This window comes from Mytilus edulis, chromosome 1 (genome assembly GCF_963676685.1).
Source record: "Mytilus edulis chromosome 1, xbMytEdul2.2, whole genome shotgun sequence".
NCBI lineage: Eukaryota > Metazoa > Mollusca > Bivalvia > Mytilida > Mytilidae > Mytilus > Mytilus edulis.
In genome coordinates, this window is record NC_092344.1 from 40,110,174 (window position 1) to 40,133,980 (window position 23,807).

General features: G+C 31.6%; 1 protein-coding gene across 2 annotated transcripts; it reads right to left on the bottom strand.

Annotated features, from left to right (window-relative positions):
- Positions 1–557: 557 nt before the first annotated feature.
- Positions 558–15,527, bottom strand: LOC139482521 (uncharacterized). Of its 2 annotated transcripts, XM_071266436.1 has the most exons (10): positions 15,303–15,462; positions 13,047–13,098; positions 11,182–11,376; positions 10,365–10,549; positions 9,358–9,535; positions 7,485–7,660; positions 6,448–6,507; positions 5,808–5,874; positions 4,018–4,149; positions 558–2,436 (listed from the first exon to the last, which is right to left on the bottom strand). In XM_071266436.1, the coding sequence occupies exons 1-10, from the start codon at positions 15,444–15,446 to the stop codon at positions 662–664; spliced, it is 2,964 nt and encodes a 987-aa protein (XP_071122537.1). In that variant the 5' UTR covers positions 15,447–15,462; the 3' UTR covers positions 558–661. The 2 variants fall into 2 exon arrangements, with proteins under 2 accessions (XP_071122537.1, XP_071122545.1); XM_071266444.1 differs by lacking the exon at positions 13,047–13,098 and having other exon boundaries at positions 15,259–15,527.
- Between the last annotated feature and the right edge of the window lie 8,280 nt (positions 15,528–23,807).

Sequence of the window (23,807 nt, forward strand, 5' to 3'; positions counted from 1 at the left end):
AGTCCCAAAATGGTGAAGTTAAAATCATCCCTTCGTAAATTTTACGGACACCATCACAAGAAGGTTGGTCGTTATGGAATAACCGTTTGACAGATAATATGAGATGTGTTCCTTATGTCGTAACTACAATCCCCTTCCCTTTTCATGAATGTGACCTACCGAGTTATACTATTTACCGGGTTTGTAATAACATGAGCAACACGACGGGTGCCATATGTGGAGCATGATTGCTTACCCTTCCGGAGCACCTGAGATAACCCCCAGTTTTTGGTGGGGTTCGTGTTGCTTAGTCTTTAGTTGTCTATGTTGTGTCATGTGTACTATTATTTGTTAGTTTGTCTTTTTCATTTTTAGCCATGGCGTTGTCAGTTTATTTTCGATCTATGAGTTTGACTGTCCCTCTGGTATCGTTTGCCCTCTTTCAAGTTATATACCTGGATGATTTTGATGGCTATGACACCCTATCAGTATAAGAAATTCAAATCTAGGTTTTGGATTTCTGGCTGCTGGGATCCTCTAGAAATTGTTCGTTTATCTTTTTACAGTAATCAATAACAATAGATGATGTTTTTTTAATTAACGTGCTATGGCAAATCATGGAGTACAGTATTCTAGATAGAGGCAACTAAGGACTTCAATTTGCAATATTAAAATGAATTGTTCAACCGAAATTAAAATACAAAAGGGGGTCGTTAATATTTTGATGTTGTAAATGGATTTCTTCGATTCTTTCATTTACTTTAATGTTCTCCGAGCCGTTTTCTTCGCTTTCACATGGTTGGTTAAGAATAATTGCGGAACCAAAGTTTATTTTGAGTAGCGGATCGTTAATGAATTGTTCAGGGGTTTCACAAGGGTCACATAAATTCGAAAAAATCGGAAATGTATTCAACTGTTGCTTTTCTCCATGAATAGGACACATTGAGTCAATACTTATATCTGAGCACGATTCCCGAATATGGACATTTTCAATCCTCCAACTCCTCAATAAGGTCTCTGATTCAGCTACCGCATTGCTGAGGTTTAGTTTTATTATCTCCCACTTGTTAATACTATCGCATGTTACATTTAAAAATTGCATGAATTCATAAAAATCTTTCATTAAACAGATTTTTCCTTCAAACTTCTTTAAACATTTCCAAGTTACACAATTAACGTCCTTTGTGTATGGAAAGTTCACTACTAATGTATTTCTCTGTTTTAAAACATCGAGGGAGGACGAAATAGTACTTTTGACAGAGTCAAGATTGTGTCTAAACTTAAAACATGTATTCTCAACAGGAAGTAAAATTATAACGTGAGTTGCATCCTTAATTTCGTCATGAATTTTCTTTTTTGACCTTTTGTTTTTCAAAATAGATATGTCTTCACCAAATAGGATAAGTGTCTCTATGATTTTGTTGGCTAGTGTAATACTTATTTGATCATCATTTGCTATTATGCGGATTATTTTCTTGGCATCTATATGACAACGTTTTGTTTTTTTCAATTCAACCATCTGACTATCACTGTTTTTTTGCAAAGTTTTATGAATATGTTGCTCATTGGTATCTGCTTCATTTTGAAGTAAGCCAGACCACTGGTCAGACAAATGTAATCTTTCTGTCATATAACTTACACGATGCATACTGTTATTTAGCATGCATGGTTCTTTCTGATTTCCAATACACTCTGAAGGTTTTTGATTTTTTATCTGACCTTTCCCAATTGCATGATATCCACCATCGAACAGAGGACTATTAATGTGTGAATACTCTTCATTATTTTTGACAGAATTGTCTATAAAACTGAATTTTCCGTGAAAAGGACAGTTGCTGTCTATGCTTACTATGCTTGATGTAGACACAAAAGATGATCGTCTCGAAACTGGATTTCTCAATCTATCTTCTGCCTCACATATAACATGATTCAAGTCGCATTCAATTTTTTGAAGTGTGTTTCCCTTAAACAGGTTTGGTTTAACATTCAAAAACTTTATAAGTTCGTGAAATTCTGTAGAAAGAAAAGCAGATGTTTTAGCTTCATAAATGTTTTCCTTCGTAAAATATTTTTGAGACGTGAAATACAATTTAAGAGTATCAAGATTGTTTAATTTTGCTGAAGCTTTTATGATTTTAACAAATGTTTGATCGTAGTCAGTTTCTTGTATCAAGTCTTCATCAGGAAACAAAAGTAATAAATGAGAAGTGTTTCTCATTGCTTCAATGAAATAATCTAACACTTCAGTCTCCAAATATGACTTATAATGAAATAATAGTGTTTCCAGTCCAAATCTTGTCAATGAAATATCAAGTTGATTTGCTACCATTGAACTAGCCTGATCCGTATTTGACACTATAGTGACTAATTTGGTTGATTTGTTATTTTTTCCTTCAAGCAACTGATTCATGTATTCCTCTGGTATATAGGATTGACGTTCTGTAACAATAGTTGCTTCTGTAATTATAATATGAGATAAATTAAAATTGAATGCCTATTCTTTTTTCAATTGCCTACGTGTCCGTTTCTTAATCAATAAAACAACCCGTCAATCAATCAGTCGATAATGATATTTACAGACATTATAATGAGTTGATTGACCGTTGAGGAAATATCTAGATCTGTGTCACGAATGTCCACGGATATGTTCCAATTATCATATCACACTCATATCTTTTTTTCCGTAAATTTGACATCGCCAATGATGAATAACACTGCATTTGTAATAGCCATTAGCAACACGATAGATGCCACAGGTCAAACAGGATCTGCTTACCCTTCTGAAGCAACTGACTTCACTCATAGTTTTATTTAAAAGGGATATGTTTGGTACATGTTTGTTTTAGCTCGTAGTGGTGTACTTTGTGGTGTGTTCTATACCTTGTCGTGAAAAACATGTTCACAATATTTCAAATTTAAAGAAGTTTCTCATTCAAGGTTTAAGGTTAGATAATTTACATAACGTATTATTTTCGATTTTTTATGTCTTAGGTTTGTGGTCAGAATTCTGATTCGTCAAAATTATTACCCCATTACGCCGTCTAATGAATTAAATAGTAAAAAATGGAAGCTTCAAGCCATTGTAGGGATGACTTTCTGTCACTTTATCTCTTTATAACCGACAAATCTATCACGAGAATCATTGCGATCCTTATTACAGTTGTTTTTAAAAGAAACTACTAGCTACTAGTATTAAGTATCAATTATTGTAATATTGGGCCTTAAAAAACTTAAAACCATTGTCTGTTCAATTGTTAAGGGCAATTAAGGAACGTTTAAAAAAAGTTCACATAAATCTCGAAGCTCCATACAATTAATGTAAGTCAAAATACGTATATATGAAAATAGTTCAGTATTATAATTCTTAAAGATGGTCGCAGGCTTATAGCTTTTCAGTATTGATTACATATTTGAAGGTTGTTTTCAAATAATATTTATATGCTTGAAAGTTTTAAAATTAAAAGGTTATACATATAATCAATAAATATTGAAGAACAAGAATGTGTCCATAAGTACACGGATGCCCCACTCGCACTATCATTTCCTATATTCAGCAAATTTAAGAAATCACTTTAACCAAAAATTGAAATTTGTTATAAAAATAATGTGAAAGTATTACCGAAAATAATTCACCGGTTTAAAAGGAGGTGATTTAAAAATCATAGTATGAAATGGCAAAGTAAATGTTTTTATATATGAAACTTCAGATGTCATTTTACGACGAAAATGGAGTTGCGGATTGGGGTGTCGGGTGTCAGACTCACAATTTGAAAGGGTAATATGATTAGTTTGTTGGGAAAAAACAATAAAATCATTCCGATCGGAACGTTAAAATTAGAATGCCAATGGCATTACGTCATGAAGAATCCATCAAAGTTTCCTTGAAATCCATTCAATGGTGTATGAGGCAGTTGAGAACTATAATATGAATTCGTTTAGCAAAATAATAAAGTAGGAGATACCTAAATACATAATAATGAAATATGAACCACGAATGATATCATAATTTGTGTTGTTTGGTTTACTGAATTTACTTACCTGTCAATTTCTTTTTTCGTCGTCGTTTCAAAAATACTAAGGCAATTACCAATACAGTAGATATACAAAATCCCAATGCTAATAATATGTTGGTTAAATGCTCATATCGAGGAGTGATAATTTCCTTAGACTCTGAAAAATAACACAGGTGAAAGAGACCAATACGAAAATTTTAACAGCACAATTCCATATAATTCTCAAATCATATTGCAGTTTTAAGTTTCTATAGAAATTCGACATTGAACATTAAACACTTTCCTTGAAAAAAAACCCCACAATGATTATTATGCAATGCATAGAAACCCTACAGAAGGGAGCATATGTTTTTAGTGTAAGCAGAAATTTCAAATTTATCCTGTGGATCGAGAATTTTCTAATGGAAAAATGCTGTGTTCCCATTATACGAGTGTCTGAGTCCGTAGCTTATCATTAAATGTACATTTCTAGAAATAGGTAAGTGTTTTATGTCTAACAAATGATGATCACTAGAAAAAATATGTTAACTTAAATTCTGCTGAAAGTTAGTCTACCGGAACTGTAGGTAATCTTTACCCTTTATATGTATAAAAGTTCGTAACATATTCGCAGGACTGGTATTATTTAAAAAGAGCCAAAGATTTTGTTTATGAAATAGTTGTATGTTCAACGTTTTTTATTAATCAAACTGATTAACTAAAAACTTGAAGTCATTGTAAATATCAGCTCAAGTAAAAATCGAATGCGTAAATTTCCGTAACTAATTGATCTATTAGTTATTATTCTACACACTTATGCACCAATATCAGCTGTAAATCTGCAGTGTTAAGCATTACAAAAAAGTCCGAAAATACAATTTGCATGAATTTTTCTGAGATCAAGAGCAATTATTCAAAAAAAATTGTTAATCGAAATTAAGGGCAAACTCGATCTTTGAGACAGCCGTATCAATCAGTTTTCCAAATTTCAGATAAATTTATCCAGATATAGTTTAATGAATAAAGTTCGAACAGCAGTTTGTTTTCAGCAGGACTCGTGCACTACCACAATATGTCTCGACCATGCAGCCAAAGCTTTGCTAGAAGTAGAACGTGGAATCACTTTACTTGATGGCGATGCACAGATAATATTTGTTATTCTATTCTGTTCTGCATATCAAGCGACCTGTTTATTTTTCTATGGACACACAGAATTTTCAGTGGTTGCTACCATTAATGACAAGTAATGTTAGCATGTCAAACTATGAATAAAAGCCCGACGACTCCACATAAAAAGATGTTTATATATTTTTTTAACACTTCAACAATATTATAAAATAAAAAAAATATCGTGTTTGCTAAATGCGACATTTCAATTTCAAATTGATGCAAATACAGTCAAACCTGTTTTAAGAGACCACTTAAGGGAGAGCAAAAAAGTGGTCAAAGCTTAAAATCTGTGAAATGAGATACACTCAAAAGAAAAATGGACCAATAGTTTTAAATCAATGATAAAAGTTCATATGAAATATTCGTGGCACTCAGGCACTGCTAACATCCACTCCAAAACAAAACCAGATGGCTGAGGGATGTCTTTGAATTTATGACCTTGAAATATACCTTTATAATCCAAACAACAAAGTTTCGATTAGTGTTTTGAAAGTCCTAAAATTGTCTATATGACATACCACTAGGTGAGGGAAACGAATAAAAAAAGGTTATATCCAAGGATATTTAATCCTTTAAAAAACAAGTTGTAGACAATCTAATCGATATTCTAGTGCACATGAGAATGAACATTATATAAATATTATCAATTAGAAATATGATACTTACCACTTATTATGATGTCGTGGAAAGTTTTGTACACACTGCATAAATTGTCAACACGGCAACACTTAACCTTCAAATGGTGAAAAATTTACTCAGTGTTAATTACTAGAATATAAGGATTTTACATAAGAAAATGGAAATTTTGTTCAGGTATTGTAACACTTTCGTTCTGTAAAAATGTTTTTTTCATTTGTTCCTTCTGTTGGAAATAATACTGCATTTCCTTATTTTTGTATCTTTCAGATCGCCAAAAAGTTAGAATTACACGACGTATCAATGTTAGTAGCAGCAGATTTACTTTGTTAAAGATTCGGAATATATGTTCTACAAATATAATTTGAATTCAAAGTATGGTAGAAGATGCATATCATTTTTATGAGAGGCTGACACTGTCATTTTCACATCGATTTTAGTAAATAAATTATTTTTTATTTTTTGTTTTATCTGACTGAAAAGATATTAGGAAGAGATAAACTACAAATTTTCGTATGAACTGAAATTCAAGATTATTTCAGAGATGACACATCGACACATGTCGAACGGTGTTTACATTTAATATATCAAGAACTAAAACAAGGAGTTTTACTAATAAATCATTTCACAACCTAGCAAATATAAAAATACGTATCAAATTCTATCTGACCTCTATCCAATATTGCCCTGGAGGAAGACTTTTAAAGGTGTGCTGTCGTGATCCAGTTTCCTGAAAAGATTATAAATATAATTAACAAATTATCATTATCAAAATTCAAAGTATATAATACGAATTAATAGACACGTTTGCTTTGGTTTTGGTGTTTAATTTTCAAATTATTTTTCATGTTGAACGTTCGAAAATAACTGTGTCTCGTATTCTACTTGGTGTCTGCCTAGGTGATTACAACCATCTTACATTTAAAGGGCCTTTAAAATTTCGATTGCCAAATTATTAACTCTGATGCAAGGAATTTTCCTTGAAATATACATGTGAAGAAAATCATGTTAAGTTTTACGGATCACTTTCTTCCATTTACGGTTTCATTGTGTTCATAAATTGACCCCTCGCACACACGCATAATCAACGGTTAAACTCAATTTAGTTGTGTAATTTTTTTTTAAATTTTTCATTGTTTGGCTTTAGCATTATTCGAATTTCTGACAATTTCAACTTGCTTATCAATATAAAACTAATAGTTATAATCATAATTTTTCATATCATTTCAGTATGAAAGGTACTCATTGAAAAATCTTAAACAAATAATGCTTTTATCAATGCACTCTATAATGCGATAACAGTGACAGTACCAATTTGTTTAGGACCAGTTGCATATTTCGAAAATAAAAAAATAAATTGAAAACAACACGTTTAATAATTTATTGCGTCCGAAGCGCTTTTCTGGATTTACCTTCATCAGGAACGCTCAAAGCCAAACATTTGAAATCCGAAGATGTATAAGAACCAAAACTGTAAAATGTCTTTTCAGTGATGCCCGAGGCTAAACTTTTTGAAAATGATAGGCTTATCAAAAGGATGAAGAGCTATAATCCCCAAAAAGGAAAAGGCACTTTAGTCTTGAGTTGTTTGTTGTAGTTGCTAGTTATTGAAAAAGCATTTTTTTACGGAGGTACAAGACAAGACGGATTAAACAATCTTAATAAAACAAACAAAAACGATTTGTTAACTGTTCACTCATATTATACCTGGTAATCACCGCCTGTATATCTCACAAAATACGTTCGACAAGTTTCTCTATGTTCAAATACAACGTATATATCATTAGCTGATGGAAACAATGTTGTTGCTATTGTTGCATTCCAGTATTCAAAATCCGGGTTAAATCTTTTGGAAGGAATGGTATTCCAAACGTTATATCGTACTACAAAACAAGCAATGTGCGAGTACAAATAGTTGAAAAACAATATTATGTATTTTCAAACATGCATTTTGTTGATAATCTGTAAACATTCAAAGTTTTGCCATTAAGCTCTGCAAAAACAAAAATTAGTAAAGGTATTTCTTCAATATAAAGAACATTGATATTATGACAATTCAATTCAAGATAAGTTATATGTAAAAATAAGAATATGCGGTATGATCGCCATTTAAACAACTCTCCACAAGAGACCAAATGACACAGAAATGTATATTTTTGTATAGGCCACTGTAGTGCCTTCAACAATGAGTATATGCGCATATCATTTCTAAATAATTGTTTTAAAACGATATCAAAAGAGTCTGTGTTGTTTTTCTTTTAATCATATAATTTCTACTGACGGTTAGAATAGTTGTTAAATTCGAAGTAAACAGAAAATATTGGCATATTAGTTCTATTGATTGGTATATAGCATTGATTTTGTCAGATTTTTTTTTATGGAATCCCCATTTTGAATTTGCCTTGGAGTTTGGTATTTTGTTATTTAATTTAATCTTATATTTTTTTCTTGTTCAGTGACGAGTTGTTTGATATATGAAAGAATCAACGTACTCATTCCATTATAGAAAAGTTAAAATAAATTAACAAATTTATACATATCCTTAGTATTGGACTTTTCAGACAGACAATTAATTTATTAGCTAAAAGGTAATGGAACAAATTTCACATTGTAGGTTAAAGAAAAATAAGTTATTTCTAGTTAACGGGGAATAACCTCAAATTGAAACATATTCCATAGCCGATTTCAAATGCATTATAGGAAAATTATTACTATTTATTTTTCCTGGTTAAGTGGTTGTCCTTTTATGTACCCTTCTCATTTAAAATAACCGCTGTGAGTGCATGAGTATAATATTTCTTGAAACAAAATCAACTAAGAAAAGCTAATTTTATTGCCTATTGCGTCCAAATACTACGATACTATCGTTCTGTGTTGCTTATTTTTCAGGCATTTCTAATATGCAAGCGTAGAATATATATCAATCGTAGTATACAGAAAAATATAATGTTCGCGTCCTTTTACCAACGAAATGCATGATTTTGTCTGTAAACATATTACTGGTACAGGAATCGCCACACACGGACCCTTTAAAGAGTTGTTGCAATGGTTCTTGGACATAATTTACGACAGAGATTGATCATTGATGAAGCTGATACGTTGACGGTTATCTATAATTGTTAGTTGTCTCATTGGAAATCATACAGCATGTGTTTATTTTATAGAGAACATGGCACTCTAGGCCTTTAAGCCATAACACTTTACTCGGTACTATGATTACAAAATGTGTGCTCGAGACATCCAATGTATGTTTGTGTTCAAACAATTAAAAGTGTTGATAGACGATCAATTGACATTCGTGTAACATGAAAGCACTGAAGAGAGAACACGTAGAGTAAAATGTTCTCTGATATTTAAAGAAAAGATATGTAGATGATGGGCTAATATTCAAATGTGTTACTTTTCTGTAAATATATAGAGGTTGTGATCATACAAATTAACGACAAGGTAGACTCTCTGGTGATTACAATAAACAGACTCTACCAGGAAATAGTCGAAAAAAGATACACGTATCAAAAACATAACAACGGACAATGATTAAGGTATATTTCAGGTATAAAATTCTCTTGATTAAAATTACCTGGGACTACACTGACTGTGTAAGTCAAACTAGTCATCGAGCAATTGGATGGACCACATTTGAAGTGCTCCTGATATGTAGATGTATTCATTGCAATGGAAGTTAGAGTTATACTGTATATCTTTTTTTTGTAACTGCAGTCATCTAAACCATACAAACACGGGTAGGTTTTAACAACCTGAAAGTACATGTAATATACCGTAACCGATTCATATTTTAGATAATAATTTATGGACTATGTCGGATAAAATATGTTTCGAAAAAAAAATTAGGTCATAGTATTAGTAATCTCTAGTCTTCAAAAATTCTGCAAAAAAATCCTTCAATAGCTAACTTTTTAATAACCTCTGGTATATCTAATTTCATCGGATAGCCACGGATGACTTGTATCAAATTGAAAGGATAATGTTATTGTTAACAGTCTAGGAATTGAATTTCTAACTTAAAAGATAAAACAGTTTGAAATTAGATGTTGAATCAATGGATTACAACAAAATTTGTCAACTTGGGTTTCGTCAATGATGTCCTTGCCCGACAAAAAAGTAAAGTTCGGTGTTTTGTAGGTTATTATTGACTTTCCTTTCTCAAATTTACCTTGGAGTTCGGTAATTTCGAAGTTAGATTTTCTCCAACATGTTTAAACAAAGCTATGGAACAGGAGATAACTGAATCAATAGGATCTATGAATTTGAATGTCCCTCTAGTATCATTCGCTCCTCTTTTATAAGGAGATTACCTTGATTTGTATCTTACAAAAGAATACTATAGAATACTATGGTATATCAGAAACCAGAAAGAACCACCATTTGTTTGGGAAAATCATGTGTTCCGATGATAATCTCCATACTAAACGCAGAACACCAAATACTGTTCAACTATCAACTTTATCTAGAGGTATTTTGGTGTGAGAACAATTACAAAATTCACAAACTAAAATTGATACCACACTGGTAGACTTCATTAACAGCAATGTTCCGTATGACGTACATCATCTAGAGAACACTTACATGATGCTGATAATCGAGTAAGTTTGGAGTATATGATGAGAAATCAAATAGTCGATATATCATGCCGTCATTATCAATACTATCTTCTCCTTTTTTCTGGAAACTGTAAGCATGGTCTGTAAATCTATTGTACTTTGGATTTTGGAATACAGGACTTCCAAATTTTAAAAGTACTGCCTTAGTTTCTGAAAGAAAAGTTGATCATATTATCGTTGCCGCTTAATTTCAGGAACTATAGATTATGGCAATGTGGACTTAACATAAGAAAAAAAGTGTCCAACCCATCAACATAAGTTGGATAAATCGACATGAAGTCAGGGGCCTGTAATTCAGTGGTTGTCGTTTGCTGCTGTGTTGTATATTTGTTTTTCGTTCATTTTTTCGTTTGATGTGTTCTGTCATTTGATTTTGCCATTTGATTAGGGATCATTCCGTTTTGAATTTCCTCGGAGTTCTGTATTTTTGTGGTTTTACTTTTTGATATGATTTTAGCAGTTCATCTTGATCATTTAATGAAAAACCCTAAGGATCATTCAGTTTCATTTTGAAGCTAGGTATTTGGTCTTGTGGTTCATAGGAGAAGATTTTGGAGATGATTTACGCCGACGACGACAGACGAACGACAACGGACGCCAAGTGATAGCATAAGCTAACATGGGGTTCTTAGGGCCCGGTGAGCTAATAATGTGAATTAAAACACTTTCTTATAATAAAATCAAGAGACCAGAGGTCAATATTTGTTTCATAAGAAAACATCACATATTGTATAGTGCAAATTTAATAGGCATATATATAAAACCGAATCTTGTATAAGTACCTGGTGAGTTGAAACTTCCAATAAATGGAATCCTGAAAGATATTTTCAGTGCTGGGCTGAATGTCTGGTTTTGCGTGTATGGCAAAGGATATAAAGCGATTCCTACCAATAGTGGTGCTGTAAGCAGTTGTTCAACTGAATTTTTAAAAATTGATACCACATCTAATCCATATCTGTCACTGAAATCTTGCCATTCTACAGGAAATTTAATAATAATATTGCATCTTAGGTAAATCAACAATTTGCTGTAACTTATATGTTAATTTAAACTAACGACTCGACATAACATGAAATACTATCAGATTAGTACATGGCATTTTTATCATCAGATGTATTATCAGCCTGATGTTCAATATCTGGCAAAGAGGCGAAGGCTGATATTGACCAAGGGCTGATAATAGATCTGAAATGAAAAAATGGCATGTTATTATTTATCATCATATGCTGCAACAATGGAAAATATAACAGTTTAAAAAATTATCCTTTTGGTGGTTCTCAAGTAGAACTTCTTGAAGTGAAAAGTTTACGGACGTCGGATGATTAATGTAATACATCCGATATGAAATCTTTTTGTCATATGTCTAAACAGAGGAGAAAAACAACAGTTTAATATATTTGCATATTTACAATACAAAAAAATACAACACATAATGAACTGTTTGGAAAAGTCATCATTTGTAATTAACTTACTACATTATGCTGCAACTTGGAAAAATGCATTCATTGTAACAACTTTTTTGGTTGCAGTTTACATAAATTATATTTTGCTGTTTCCTAAAAAATGTTTTGCACCCTCATTAGTTGTTTTTCACTGAAAACGTACTAATAAGGTGTATTTACCAGACTCTGTCTAGTAACGCCGTGGTGGCTTGCGATCACGTAACGGAAAGGCATGTTATAAAGCCGGACGAATGTGATGATTTTTTCATATTAGCCCGCTAAACACCATTTTGGGAAATATGAAATTCACGTTAAATTAATATATACAGGCAAAATTTTAAGTTACATTATGATTTTGAATACAATATGTGTGTACAACAGAAGACAAATTTAGAATACGTTTTGATTATTTTTAATCATTTACTTTTGAATGTGTTCTAATAATTTATCTTAACATATTGTTAAGACACCTGTCTATTTGTCAAGTCGGTTTTTATTACTTTTATCGTTAGATTTTTGTCTCATTTTTGTTATAATTTAGATTATGAATCTAATGCCGTCAATTATTTATTTATGTCTTTTGTTCTTTTAAAATTAACACCATTATTATGCAAAATCAAAAGTTTAAACACACCAAACAAATGTAAAATAGTCTAAATTTGGAAGGATTTAAACTTCGTCATTTTTTTGGTACTCTTTGTGACAACCAAAAAACAAGTTGGTTATAATTAAAGTTTTATAATTTTACAGCCTTGAAATAGTAGATGACGGCAGCGTACAAAATCAGAAAATATCTTGAACTATTCATGCACATTTCAAATAGAGCATAATCCTTGCAAATAAATATATGCTTTTGTAAGGAAATTACCAAATAGTTTTATTGTAAAGCTGGACAATGCGAGTTTGGAAACAACAATTTACACGCCTGTATTGTGTGAATTCGAAAGAATTCACTATGCATATTTTTAAAAAGTTTTCGTTATTCATTTTTCTAATATTTCATTCGTGTTGCATTAAGAAATAATTATATGCATGAATAGTATGTGTTACCGTTGCTTAGAAACGATACTATCCTCTATTAACTAACAAATTCAAAATGGTTATTTGATTAAACATAGATTTTGTTTAATGATTCTGAAATTATATTAGTTTGCAAAATTATTATGAAACAAACTAGTTTCAAAATTCTTATCAAAAACACAAACCGGCTTTGTATCCAACTTTACAGAGGAATTGTCTTCTTTCAGCGAAGGTGGACTACAAACAAAACAAGAATATTTTTTTAACAATTTTTTACAATTTCAGAATGAAAATATTTTCGAAGTTAAAAACAGCAAAACTTTATGATTTTCAGTAAAATCCAATAAACTGACTAGTTAATAAATAAACAACGCGATAATTGAATGGCTAAAATAATCCTGATCCAATATATGCTGCCTAGTAGTGAGCGAGGATCCCGGCAAATAATTGAAACATGTGTATGTTGATATCGTTTTATTTCCAAACATATTACAAGAAAATAATATTCACAAAGTCATTTTTTTCCTGAAAGTACCTTTATCAGGAAAGCTCTAACGCTTCTATTTTTTTAAAAGAATAGTCAAACATGTGAAATTTTAACAGACTACCAATCAACTATATTTCAGTATGTAGGGTTATTGAATCACGTGTGGAAGTAGATCTCTTTGTGTACAGTGAGTTTTTACAACTCTGATCACATAAGCATAAACTTAGCTAAGAACAGCAGGCACTGTACTACCAGAAATTGAGGCTTAAAATTTATCATAATTAGTAATTATATGTTTTAAACGGTAATGAACATGAAACTAACTTATGATCTTTATTAATGTAATTCCGATAGTTCCAATCCTTTGTATGGCACTTTAACCTACATCTATATATATTGACATATATAACCAATATCACAAAGTCTAAAAATATACCATCAACACATGATGTAGTATTTGTAGACGATATTCGTATTGAATTTCAAAACGCGTCCATTTCAACTAAACCTAAGGCTTTTGCGCATCAATGATCACGACCAAGGTCTTCAAAATGTCGAAAGCTTTTTTTCGTAGTAGTGAGTGGGGGTATCAACACACTAATTTGTGTACAGACATCCGGCTGAGGTTTACACTCCCCTCCCCATTCATATACTGATATTTGCGAAATTCTAACCAATAATATATTCAATGGGATATATATACATTGCTTTATCATATATTTACTAGCTATCAGATATACAATATGTGATATCTTATTTCAAAATTAACCATAGAGTGTTCATTTTAGTAGAAAAAAAATATCAGTGAAATTGCACTACATTGATGTATTTTACATCCCTAAAAGGGATCCATTACAAGCCTCCAATTACAGCGGTATGTCAATATCTTTCACTTTTAGGAATTTTGGATCTCAATGCTCTTCAACTTCGTACTTTATTTGGTTTTTTTAAACGTTTTTGGATCCGAGCGTCACTGATGAGTGTTTTGTAGACGAAACGGGCGTCTGGCGTATATATAAAATTAAGTCCTGGTATCTATGATGAGTTTATTTACAACCACTGAGTCGATGCCACTGCTGGTGGAAATTTATTTCCCCGAGGGTATCACAAGCCCAGTAGTCAGCACTTTTTGTGCTGACATGAATTATCATTGATATTGTTATATTTATAAATTAAGGTTTATGTACCCTTCTGTAGCCATTTTTGTACGAACTTTTCAAACCTCAATTGTATCAAAACTAAAGATATAATAAATAATAGAGATAGGCCATTTAGTACATGTTCCAAGGGGAAACTTGATGTAAAGCATTATTGTTTACTGTTCCATTGCATTTAATAGAAAAAGAGGACTTTGTGGCAAATAAATCAAGATTTTTATAGAAAATCCACAGCCTTTAATACAGAGATTTTTGTTATAAAATTTGAAACATAAATTACTCACTTGATTTTCTATGATGTGCTAGTGTTTATTTTTTACAAAAAGTTCTAAGTAAAAATATTGCCATACTTTGATACGAAACTTTATACGCTTCCGTTCCTTTCGACAGTTATTTCACGAAATGTTTTAAAACAACACACTCAGAATACAATGTATGCCAAAAAATAAAAAATAAAAGTATAAATTGGCAAAGATTGAAAGAATTGATATATAGGTCAATGTCAACCGTATAGGGCTAAATAAGTTTACCGTAGGAGTAGATATTTACTTATTTTAGACTACATGGTTAATTTAAATCGCATGGAATATTGACAAATATGAACAAATTTAGCAAAAATAAAATTTTGAAGTTCTTTATTACTTATCAATTCTAATTTTCAAAATCTTATTTATTTGAAAAAAAAGTCGAATATTTAAAAGTTTAAAGTATGTTAACATGTTTAATCTTGAAAAATGAAAGTAACACAAATACTATATTTTTCTTTCGGGGTCAAAAACTTGTAGATAAGAACTCACCAGTTTCGAGCATGTCTCATTACATCGTGGTCGTCCAATAAAAGGACTCTTTGGACATACAGGTGATGAAATAGCCGTTTCCACAATGTTAATTAGAAAGGTTATGATACACACACCCAGCAAATGCATTTGCCTGGTAGACATTTTTATCCCCAGGTATGCTATTGATTAGTACATACAGGTAAACAGTATTATATACAAGGAAGTTATCAATTACCAATAAACAATTCTTACTTCTATGCACCACTGGAGAATAAAAAATAATATTTAAAAACAATAAGTTCTGTTAGTCCCAACGAATTTTATAAATTTACCTTTATAAGGAATTTTTATGCTGAAAATTTGAAAGTGAATTATGTATAAGCACGTGAAATACGCGAAGAGTATGTATAATAAAGGCAACAGTGATATACTGCTGTTCACTTGTCATACATCCATCGAGAGAAAACAAATCCGGGTTACAAATTTAAACCGAGGGAAACATATCAACTATATGAGGAAAACAACGGAACAACAAAAAAACTGAAATGCAACAAAAAACACACGACAATGCAACATACATAGAAACGAACTATTTGATAACAGCTGCCATATTCCTGACTTGGTACAGGACATTTTAAGAAACAATACAACATGGTATTAACTTTAAACTATATACTGTGTACGATTGTCGCATTCGGATTTGGCATATCGTCGTTATCAGACCCTTTATACGTTCAACCAAAATTAGTTATGCTACTAAAAATTCAAATAAGTCTGGTGTTTTTATTGAAGATTCTGCTACACTATGCGTGAAGCTATCTTATTTATTGACACATGCAGCAGCTATTTTTTTCTTATCCTGGGTGGAGCCGCCAGTGTAGTACATAAGATCCTTTCTTTATACTACCGAGAGTACGTTTCACAGATTATCACAGATTAAATTGGTTAATTTTCCTTGACAGAATCTCAAATCATAAACTAAGTCTAGTATATAAATTCTTACACGATTACTCTCCTGATTATCATATCTGAATATTTTGTGTGTACAGAATTCTGAAATTATTGAAAAGTATACCCGTCTTAAAAAATATTTGAAAGTTATTCAACTAAACACGAATATAATGGAAAACAATTTGTTGCAATTCCTGCAATTTTATGGAAAAGTTTACCAATGTACGGCGTATTTCTTGAATACCTATACAATTTGATCTGCCGGCAAAATACATGTTAAGAGTTTAGGCATTCAAAGAATAGTGTCTTATTAAAATCAAGTGTTGTCTAAACAAACAGTAATTATAACATGCATTATGTGCACGTAAGCTGATTTTCTCAATTAAAATTTAAGGTAATATTTTTATTTTCCTGTTTGTTTGCAATAAATCAATATTTTGTAGTTGTTTCTGTTTGTTAACAATGATTGTTTTTAAGGAATGACAAAAACAGTCTTCTTTTACAGTTCAGTCAATGTAACGAATGATAACTCAAATAAGGAATGTTCAAATTATCAAGCATTTACATGTAGATACTATTCGAGATAAGCACATGAATACCAAACAACTTGTCATAGTCACAAATAGAGTAAGCATACATGTCGTAGTACTTCATCACATGTTTATACTAAATTGTTATATTATTATAATTATTCTAAAGAGCACCTTCACCACATGTGGAATATTTCGTGTGTACTATTTTTTTTAAGATATTTTTTTATCGTGGTATTGCTTATCGTTTGTCGACGTGATCTGGGTTTTGTTTTTTTGGGTTTTTTTTGCGTATTTTGCCTTATAATTTCTTCTCATTTTTATCGAAAATGCCAAAATCCAAGGAAAATTCAAATCGAAAAGTTCCTTATCAAGCCGAAATCTTAGTAAAAAGTAAAATCCCAAAAGTACTGAACTCCGAGGAAATTTCAAAAAGGTAAGTCACTAATTAAATTGCAATATCAACAGCTTAAACACATCAAAGGAATGGATAACAACTGTCATTTTCCTGACTTGATACAGACATTTTCTTATGTAGAAAATTGTGGATTTAGCCTTTCAATATTGCATATTGTGTGAACTCGAAGAAAATTAGAGGCAACAGTAAATTATCGATGTTCGAAACTGAATAATTCATAAAAAAGATTGTCTCTTGTTATGCATACATTGTCCAACTTTTGAATCTACACCTATTAAATGTCACCATCAGGAAAAGGACAAGTTAGGTAAACTAACAGATCAGAATATTGTTTTGTATCATAAGATATTTTACCCGTTCATTGACATACTATAATGAATATCCCTAAATCTGCTCTTTCCGTAGATTTGGGTTTGGCATCAATAATAGATTTCCTTGATAGACAAATGATATCTTATTTTGCAAGAATTCATGACCTAGATAACTTAACGCTACATCGAGGATGCGGATTTCCCCAGTATATGGAAAATGTGTTCAGTACGGCTAGTTGTGATCTTGTTTACAATTCAAATGTTAACCTGAATATTTTCAGTACTGACATGATTTAACAAACTTTTCTAAAATTGTCCGTATATGAATTTTGAAATTATTAAGAAACAAAGGTTTCAACTCCCTCAGGCAAAGTTGACTTGAGATAAATTTGGCTATCTATTTATGGTATTTTTGTCATATAGTTCTTCAACAGTTTCGGTACTTATACATCTTCGGATTTCAAATGTTTGGCTTTGAGCGTTCCTGATGAAGGTAAATCCAGAAAAGCGCTTCGGACACATAGAATTATTAAACGTGTTATTTTCAATTTTTTTCAAACAGCTTTTTGGAATGTTTGTTCGGGAAAGAGATTTTCAAGTTATAAAAAATAAACGCAGTCTAAATGCGTTCTCCAGATTTAACCTTGCACCTTGGAGACAGCCTTATTTGTCTGACTTGCTCGATTTTAAGTCTACACGGTTAAAATTGTTAGCACAAACAAATTGTTTACCATGAATCAATTTTGTATAGAATGAATATGAGCTAGACACCCAGCTGTCAAATGTTTTCATGAAAATCTGAGGAGTCCGTAGAACAATTTATTGTCTTTCGATTTTGCTTTGTCTCTGTGACTTTTTGTGTTTCTTACTTGAATTCGGCGTGGCTCTTTAGAAAATGCCTGTACCAAGTCAGGAATATGACAGTTGTTGTCCATTCGTTTGATGTGTTTGAGCTTTTGATTTTGCCTTTTGATTAGGGACTTTCCGTTTCAAGTTTTCCTCGGAGTTCAGTATTTTTGTGGTTTTCCTTTTTTCATACTTGAATGTTTTTTTAAATATTCCCCTATACGAAACAAGTACTTTGTCGATATAAATGAGTACCTAAGTACTAATGTTCCCGACTTTTGCTTCACAGAGTAACCGTCCTACGAAAAAAAACCATACTGCTAGGTGAATATTTTTAGCAGGTTGATCCAAATTTTTGTAAAGATGTTGAGTGAAATGTATAATGACATGTCTTCGATTTTGGAAAAGTAAGCTGATTGTGATTTGCGTATGCATTTTAACTGATGTGGTCTCTAAATTTTGAGATTTTATCTACATATATAATGCTGTAATGTCTTTCATGAAAGGTGGCTTGTATTTAAGGGTATTAATTTTTAACTATGATATTATTTTATGTGTATTTTATTTCATTTCATTGTACATTATTCATTGTATATGCTCATACCAATTATTTTATAAATTTCCTGTTACAAAACTTTGAATATTTCAATGAAAAATAAGGATTTACCTATCCTAGGAATAGATTACCTTAGCCGTATTTGGCACAACGTTTTGGGAATTTTGGGTTCTCGATGCTCTTCAACATTTTTACTTGTTTGGCTTTATAACTATTTAGATCTGATCTGTGTTTCGATTTAAATTTTGTGAAAGATTGTGTGTACCATCCGCTATTATAAATAATGTTGATATTGGTTGAAAAAGAGTAATATGTGGCACGATGCACTGTTTGACAAATTCTATATGGAAGATATTGGCTGCTGGTGTTTTATGCGTGAATACAGACTGAAATTGTGTGTTAAGTTAACAAGGTGTTTGTAGTGGATCAGTCAGGAGTTTGCAATCTTGTTTAATTTCAGTGATACAGTGTACCGTCATAATCAGGTTTTTTTTATGTTTAAATTGACATAAGCTGTCAAATTCATGTTTACCGATTTGATTAAAATTCCTATATTTGTTTTTATCATATACTAAAACGCATATCCAAATTATAAAAAAGTCTAAAATAAAACGACTCGATAATATGTATCAACATTGTGCATGTATTTTAGTCCAGACGCCATCGAATTAGCCATCGATGTAAACTCTGCAGACTGTCGATGGTCATATAACCATGCAGATATTAACATAAACATAGATATGAATAGATGGCAAAATCGTGCAATTAGATTTTTCTAGGTCATTTTATTTCATTTTGTAGGTTTAAAACATATGTTACCCTTCAGCGGTTTCACTTTCAGTGTTGACATTCTTTTTTAATAGCTGGACACGTCTAACTCATGCGTAACCCATCTCTATCTTAGGGATTCAATTGAAGTTCATATGAACATGGCTTTAATATCTCGTTGCTAATTCCCCTTTAATGTAAGTCCAAAGTTTTTTCATAGTGCTGAATCTAAATTTGTTTCATCTTGTGACGATATATAATACTTTTAATGTATTCGTAATAAATCATGATATCCATATAAATGTGTGTACCTGGTGATTAGCCTCTTTGTATATGTAGTAAATGTTGGATTCCCGGATTTTTTTATAAAGGTTAATTCTTTCTTCTAATGAGCCTTTTCATTTCCATTGAGATCCATGTGTGATTGTCTTACGATTTTGATATCATCCATATATAACTTCCAAATTGATCTATTGAGTCAATACTATGTTGATCAAAAAGTACCTTGCTGTAGTGTTGGTGTGCTAGTTTATGTTGTGCCAGCTTATCATGCTGTCATTTAGTTCTTCAGAACTTTTTGAGTTAATACCTCCGCAAAAAGTAAAATTACCAAAACACTAATAGGCTCCGAGAAAAATTCAAAACGGAAAGTCCCAAATCAAATGGCAAAATCAAAAGCTCAAACACATCAAACGAATTAACAACAACTGTCACATTCGGATTTCCTGACTTGGTTCAGGCATTTTCTTGCGTAGAAAATGGTGGATTAAACCAGGTTGTATAGCTATAGCTAAACCTCTCACTTTTACGACAGTTGCATAAAATTTCATTATATTGACAACGATATGTGATCAAAACAAAGACATAATAGGTAAAATGTCAAAATAAGGGTACCGCAGTCAACATTGTGTTATTATCTTAATCAATAAAACAACAAACAAATATGTATACAAACATTTACCATGGAACAATAACAAGATGTATATATAAGTACAGTGCCACGTCACACGTAATAAAGAAGCACAAAAAGGCATACAGACAAAGCTCACCAGCAAAAAAAAAAAGGAAGACGAGAATACAAAATGTATCAAAGAACAATAATACAATGACGGGATGTATAAGTACAGAGCCACGTCATATGGCAAACCCTCCCCCCCTCTCCCCCCAAAAAAGGAAATTTATATGATACCACTGATCACACGTCTTATATACAATGTCCGTGTGGTCCCAGTTTACTGACAAATCACAAGTGCTACACAAATATCTGGTGGTGTCATTACTATAGGGCCCGGATTTGTCTGTATATCAGTAGACTTTACGATCATGAATAAGAGTAAAAAAAAGAGCATTTTATCTATCTAAGTTCTTGCTTTGCCACCTTATAGGTAATGTTTTTAGTACTTTAAAATTAGATAAACATGCATGTTGTAAAGGCATTTAGAATTGGATGTTATTCCAAACGAAAATCATGAACTTTAATATAACTGACTTGGAAGGTTCTCAATAACTACGCAGGTGACTGGGTTCATTATGTTTCATATGTGTTAATGCCACATTATTTCATGAAAATAACCGGTACTTAGGTGTTAACTGGTGTACCAGTTATGAAACAAGTAAACAACTAAAGGTACATAATTTGAGACACATGTAACCGTTTAAAACATGTATCCGTCAAAGTTTAAATAACTATTAATAATGTGTAGCCAATTTTTTTTTTATTGAGCATCCATTTGTTGCAATGAAATCTTATCTAAAAATTCTATGAAGTTTTGACAAAGTTATTGATGTCCATTTATCTTTAAAAATGGAACAAAAATAAATCTTTACAGTTTTGCTCTTGATACTGTGTTTTGGTCATAAACAAGCTTCTGTCTAAAGGAGAAGGTCTTCAAAGGGCCTCAAATTTGAAATACATCTGATCAAAGATTTATGGCCTTTTTTTAACACTTAGGTGCCTACTTCAGTCGATTCAATTTGTGTATGAGAAATATTTGAACTGATTTTGTCATTAAAGACACTCAAATTACAGCTTATATATGAAAAAAAATATATCTAAAATGCCATTTAACATCACTTTTATATGTTTTTTTTCTATAAATTGTAAGTGGAAAAGTTGCGTTCGTGATCAGACTCAACCTTTTTTCATTTTTAGCCATGGAGTTGTCAGTTTATTTCCGGTTATGAGTTTGACTGTCCCTCTGGTATCTTTCGTCCCTCTTTTAAATTAATATGTTGTGTATTATCATCAAATACAACATATATTTAGATTGTATGACAGAACACAAATGCAGCCATCTCCATTTTAAACAAAGATTGTCTTAAAATTAGTAAAAATGCTGAAATTGTGAAAACAGCCCATATTCATAGAACTAAAGTATTCTTCTTTCTAATAAATAGCAAAACATTCAGTACATTCAACAAATTGGTAAAAATGCTATATTTTTGCGCCAAAAAGGGGCCTTCTCCTTTCATCAACTCCATTGTAGGTTTTATAGTTGTTGAAGTCTAAATTTATCTTCCACGGAAGAGTTCCAAACTCTCCCTACAATAGAATAGAATAGAATAGAATAGAATAGAATATTTACCAAATTAGGGTCCCAGGAGGGCATATAGCATACAGACAATATTATTATAAACAATAACATATGCAATACACAAACAATAAAAGATATGTAACAAGTGTTATAAAAATAATAAAATGAAATAATATAACTACAGAAAATACACTCAACAAAATAGTAGCAATGTATTATTATTCAATGAATCCTATGTTGACATTGACTCAAGTGCACCCGGTAAGAATATTTTCACTTTGAAAAGACAAACAAGAAGCATTAGTAGTTAACGACATGAGGAATCATATTTAATGTCCCCATTTATATAAAAAAAAAAAAGAAGTAATTATACCACTTGTAACTGAGCAAAAAAGATTTCCATCTATAAGGAGCTGGCCAAGGGGGGGGGGGGGGGGGTAAGTTTCTCCCTGCTCCCGCCCCTCTTTTCCCTTCTCCCTTCCTTTTCCCTCTCCCTTACCTTTTCTGACATGCATTTCATTAAAATTCATAAAACATTCAGGAAGAGTTTCACTTAGAAGATTAGTAATGCCATATATTAAAGTAACGAGTATCTCCTCTTTTACATTTAGAACCTTCTCATGTAAATATTTGATCAATATCCATCCAGTTGTCCAGGAAGAGATAAGCTTTATAGAGATACATTGATACACAGATAGGGTGCAATATGCCTGAAACGTGATCAGATGCATACAAATTCCCATCTGGGAGGGACATTCCAAAGCAACCTCCCATATTTTCGATTTTTGACAAAGGAGTAGATCTGGTAAGAGACGATTTTGGCCTTAAATTTCAAGTTCATCTGACGAAAGATTTTAGACACTTTTTAAACACTAAAGTGTCTATTAAAAACGCCCCGCTTCTAGCTTAAATATGAAAAATCTATCAAATATGTAAAAAAAAAATGTCACTTTTCAGATGGTTTTTGTCAAGAATGAAAGTGGCCGCATCCGTGTTCATCCTCATCCTTTATATGTTATGTATTATCATCAAATACAACTTACATTTCAAAAAAAAAAAAATAACACGAATGCGGTCACTTTCATTTAAGACGGAAACCGTCTAAAATATAACTAAAATGCTAAAATTGTGAAGATTTCAGTAATTTAGCATGACTTAATGATGCTAGTACCCGACAGATTGTAAATCTATGAATATGCATATGTATATAACATACTAGTGATATTTAGTTAGCTTTTAATTTACTGATAACAAAATCAATATTTATACCAATAAAAATAATATTACAGTGTTGAATAGGTAACCTTTTAGAATAAGTTTATTTAAAGGAGCGACAAGTTTACATGGATCATTTCTAAATTTCCGGGCACGGTTAACAACATTTCCGTAAAAATGAGGATGTGCTATCCCGTTTGAAAAAAGTATACATTTTAACAATTTTGTAAATTTGCTATATTTTGGGGCCAAAAAGGGGTCTTACTGAACCTTCTCCTGTCAAGAACGGCAGTAAAAATCGTGAATGTGTGACCCAAACTTGACTCTGATGCACGCCGTTTCCCGATGATTTTTTTTCAAAGTATAAATCTGAACTATAGACACGCAGGATAAT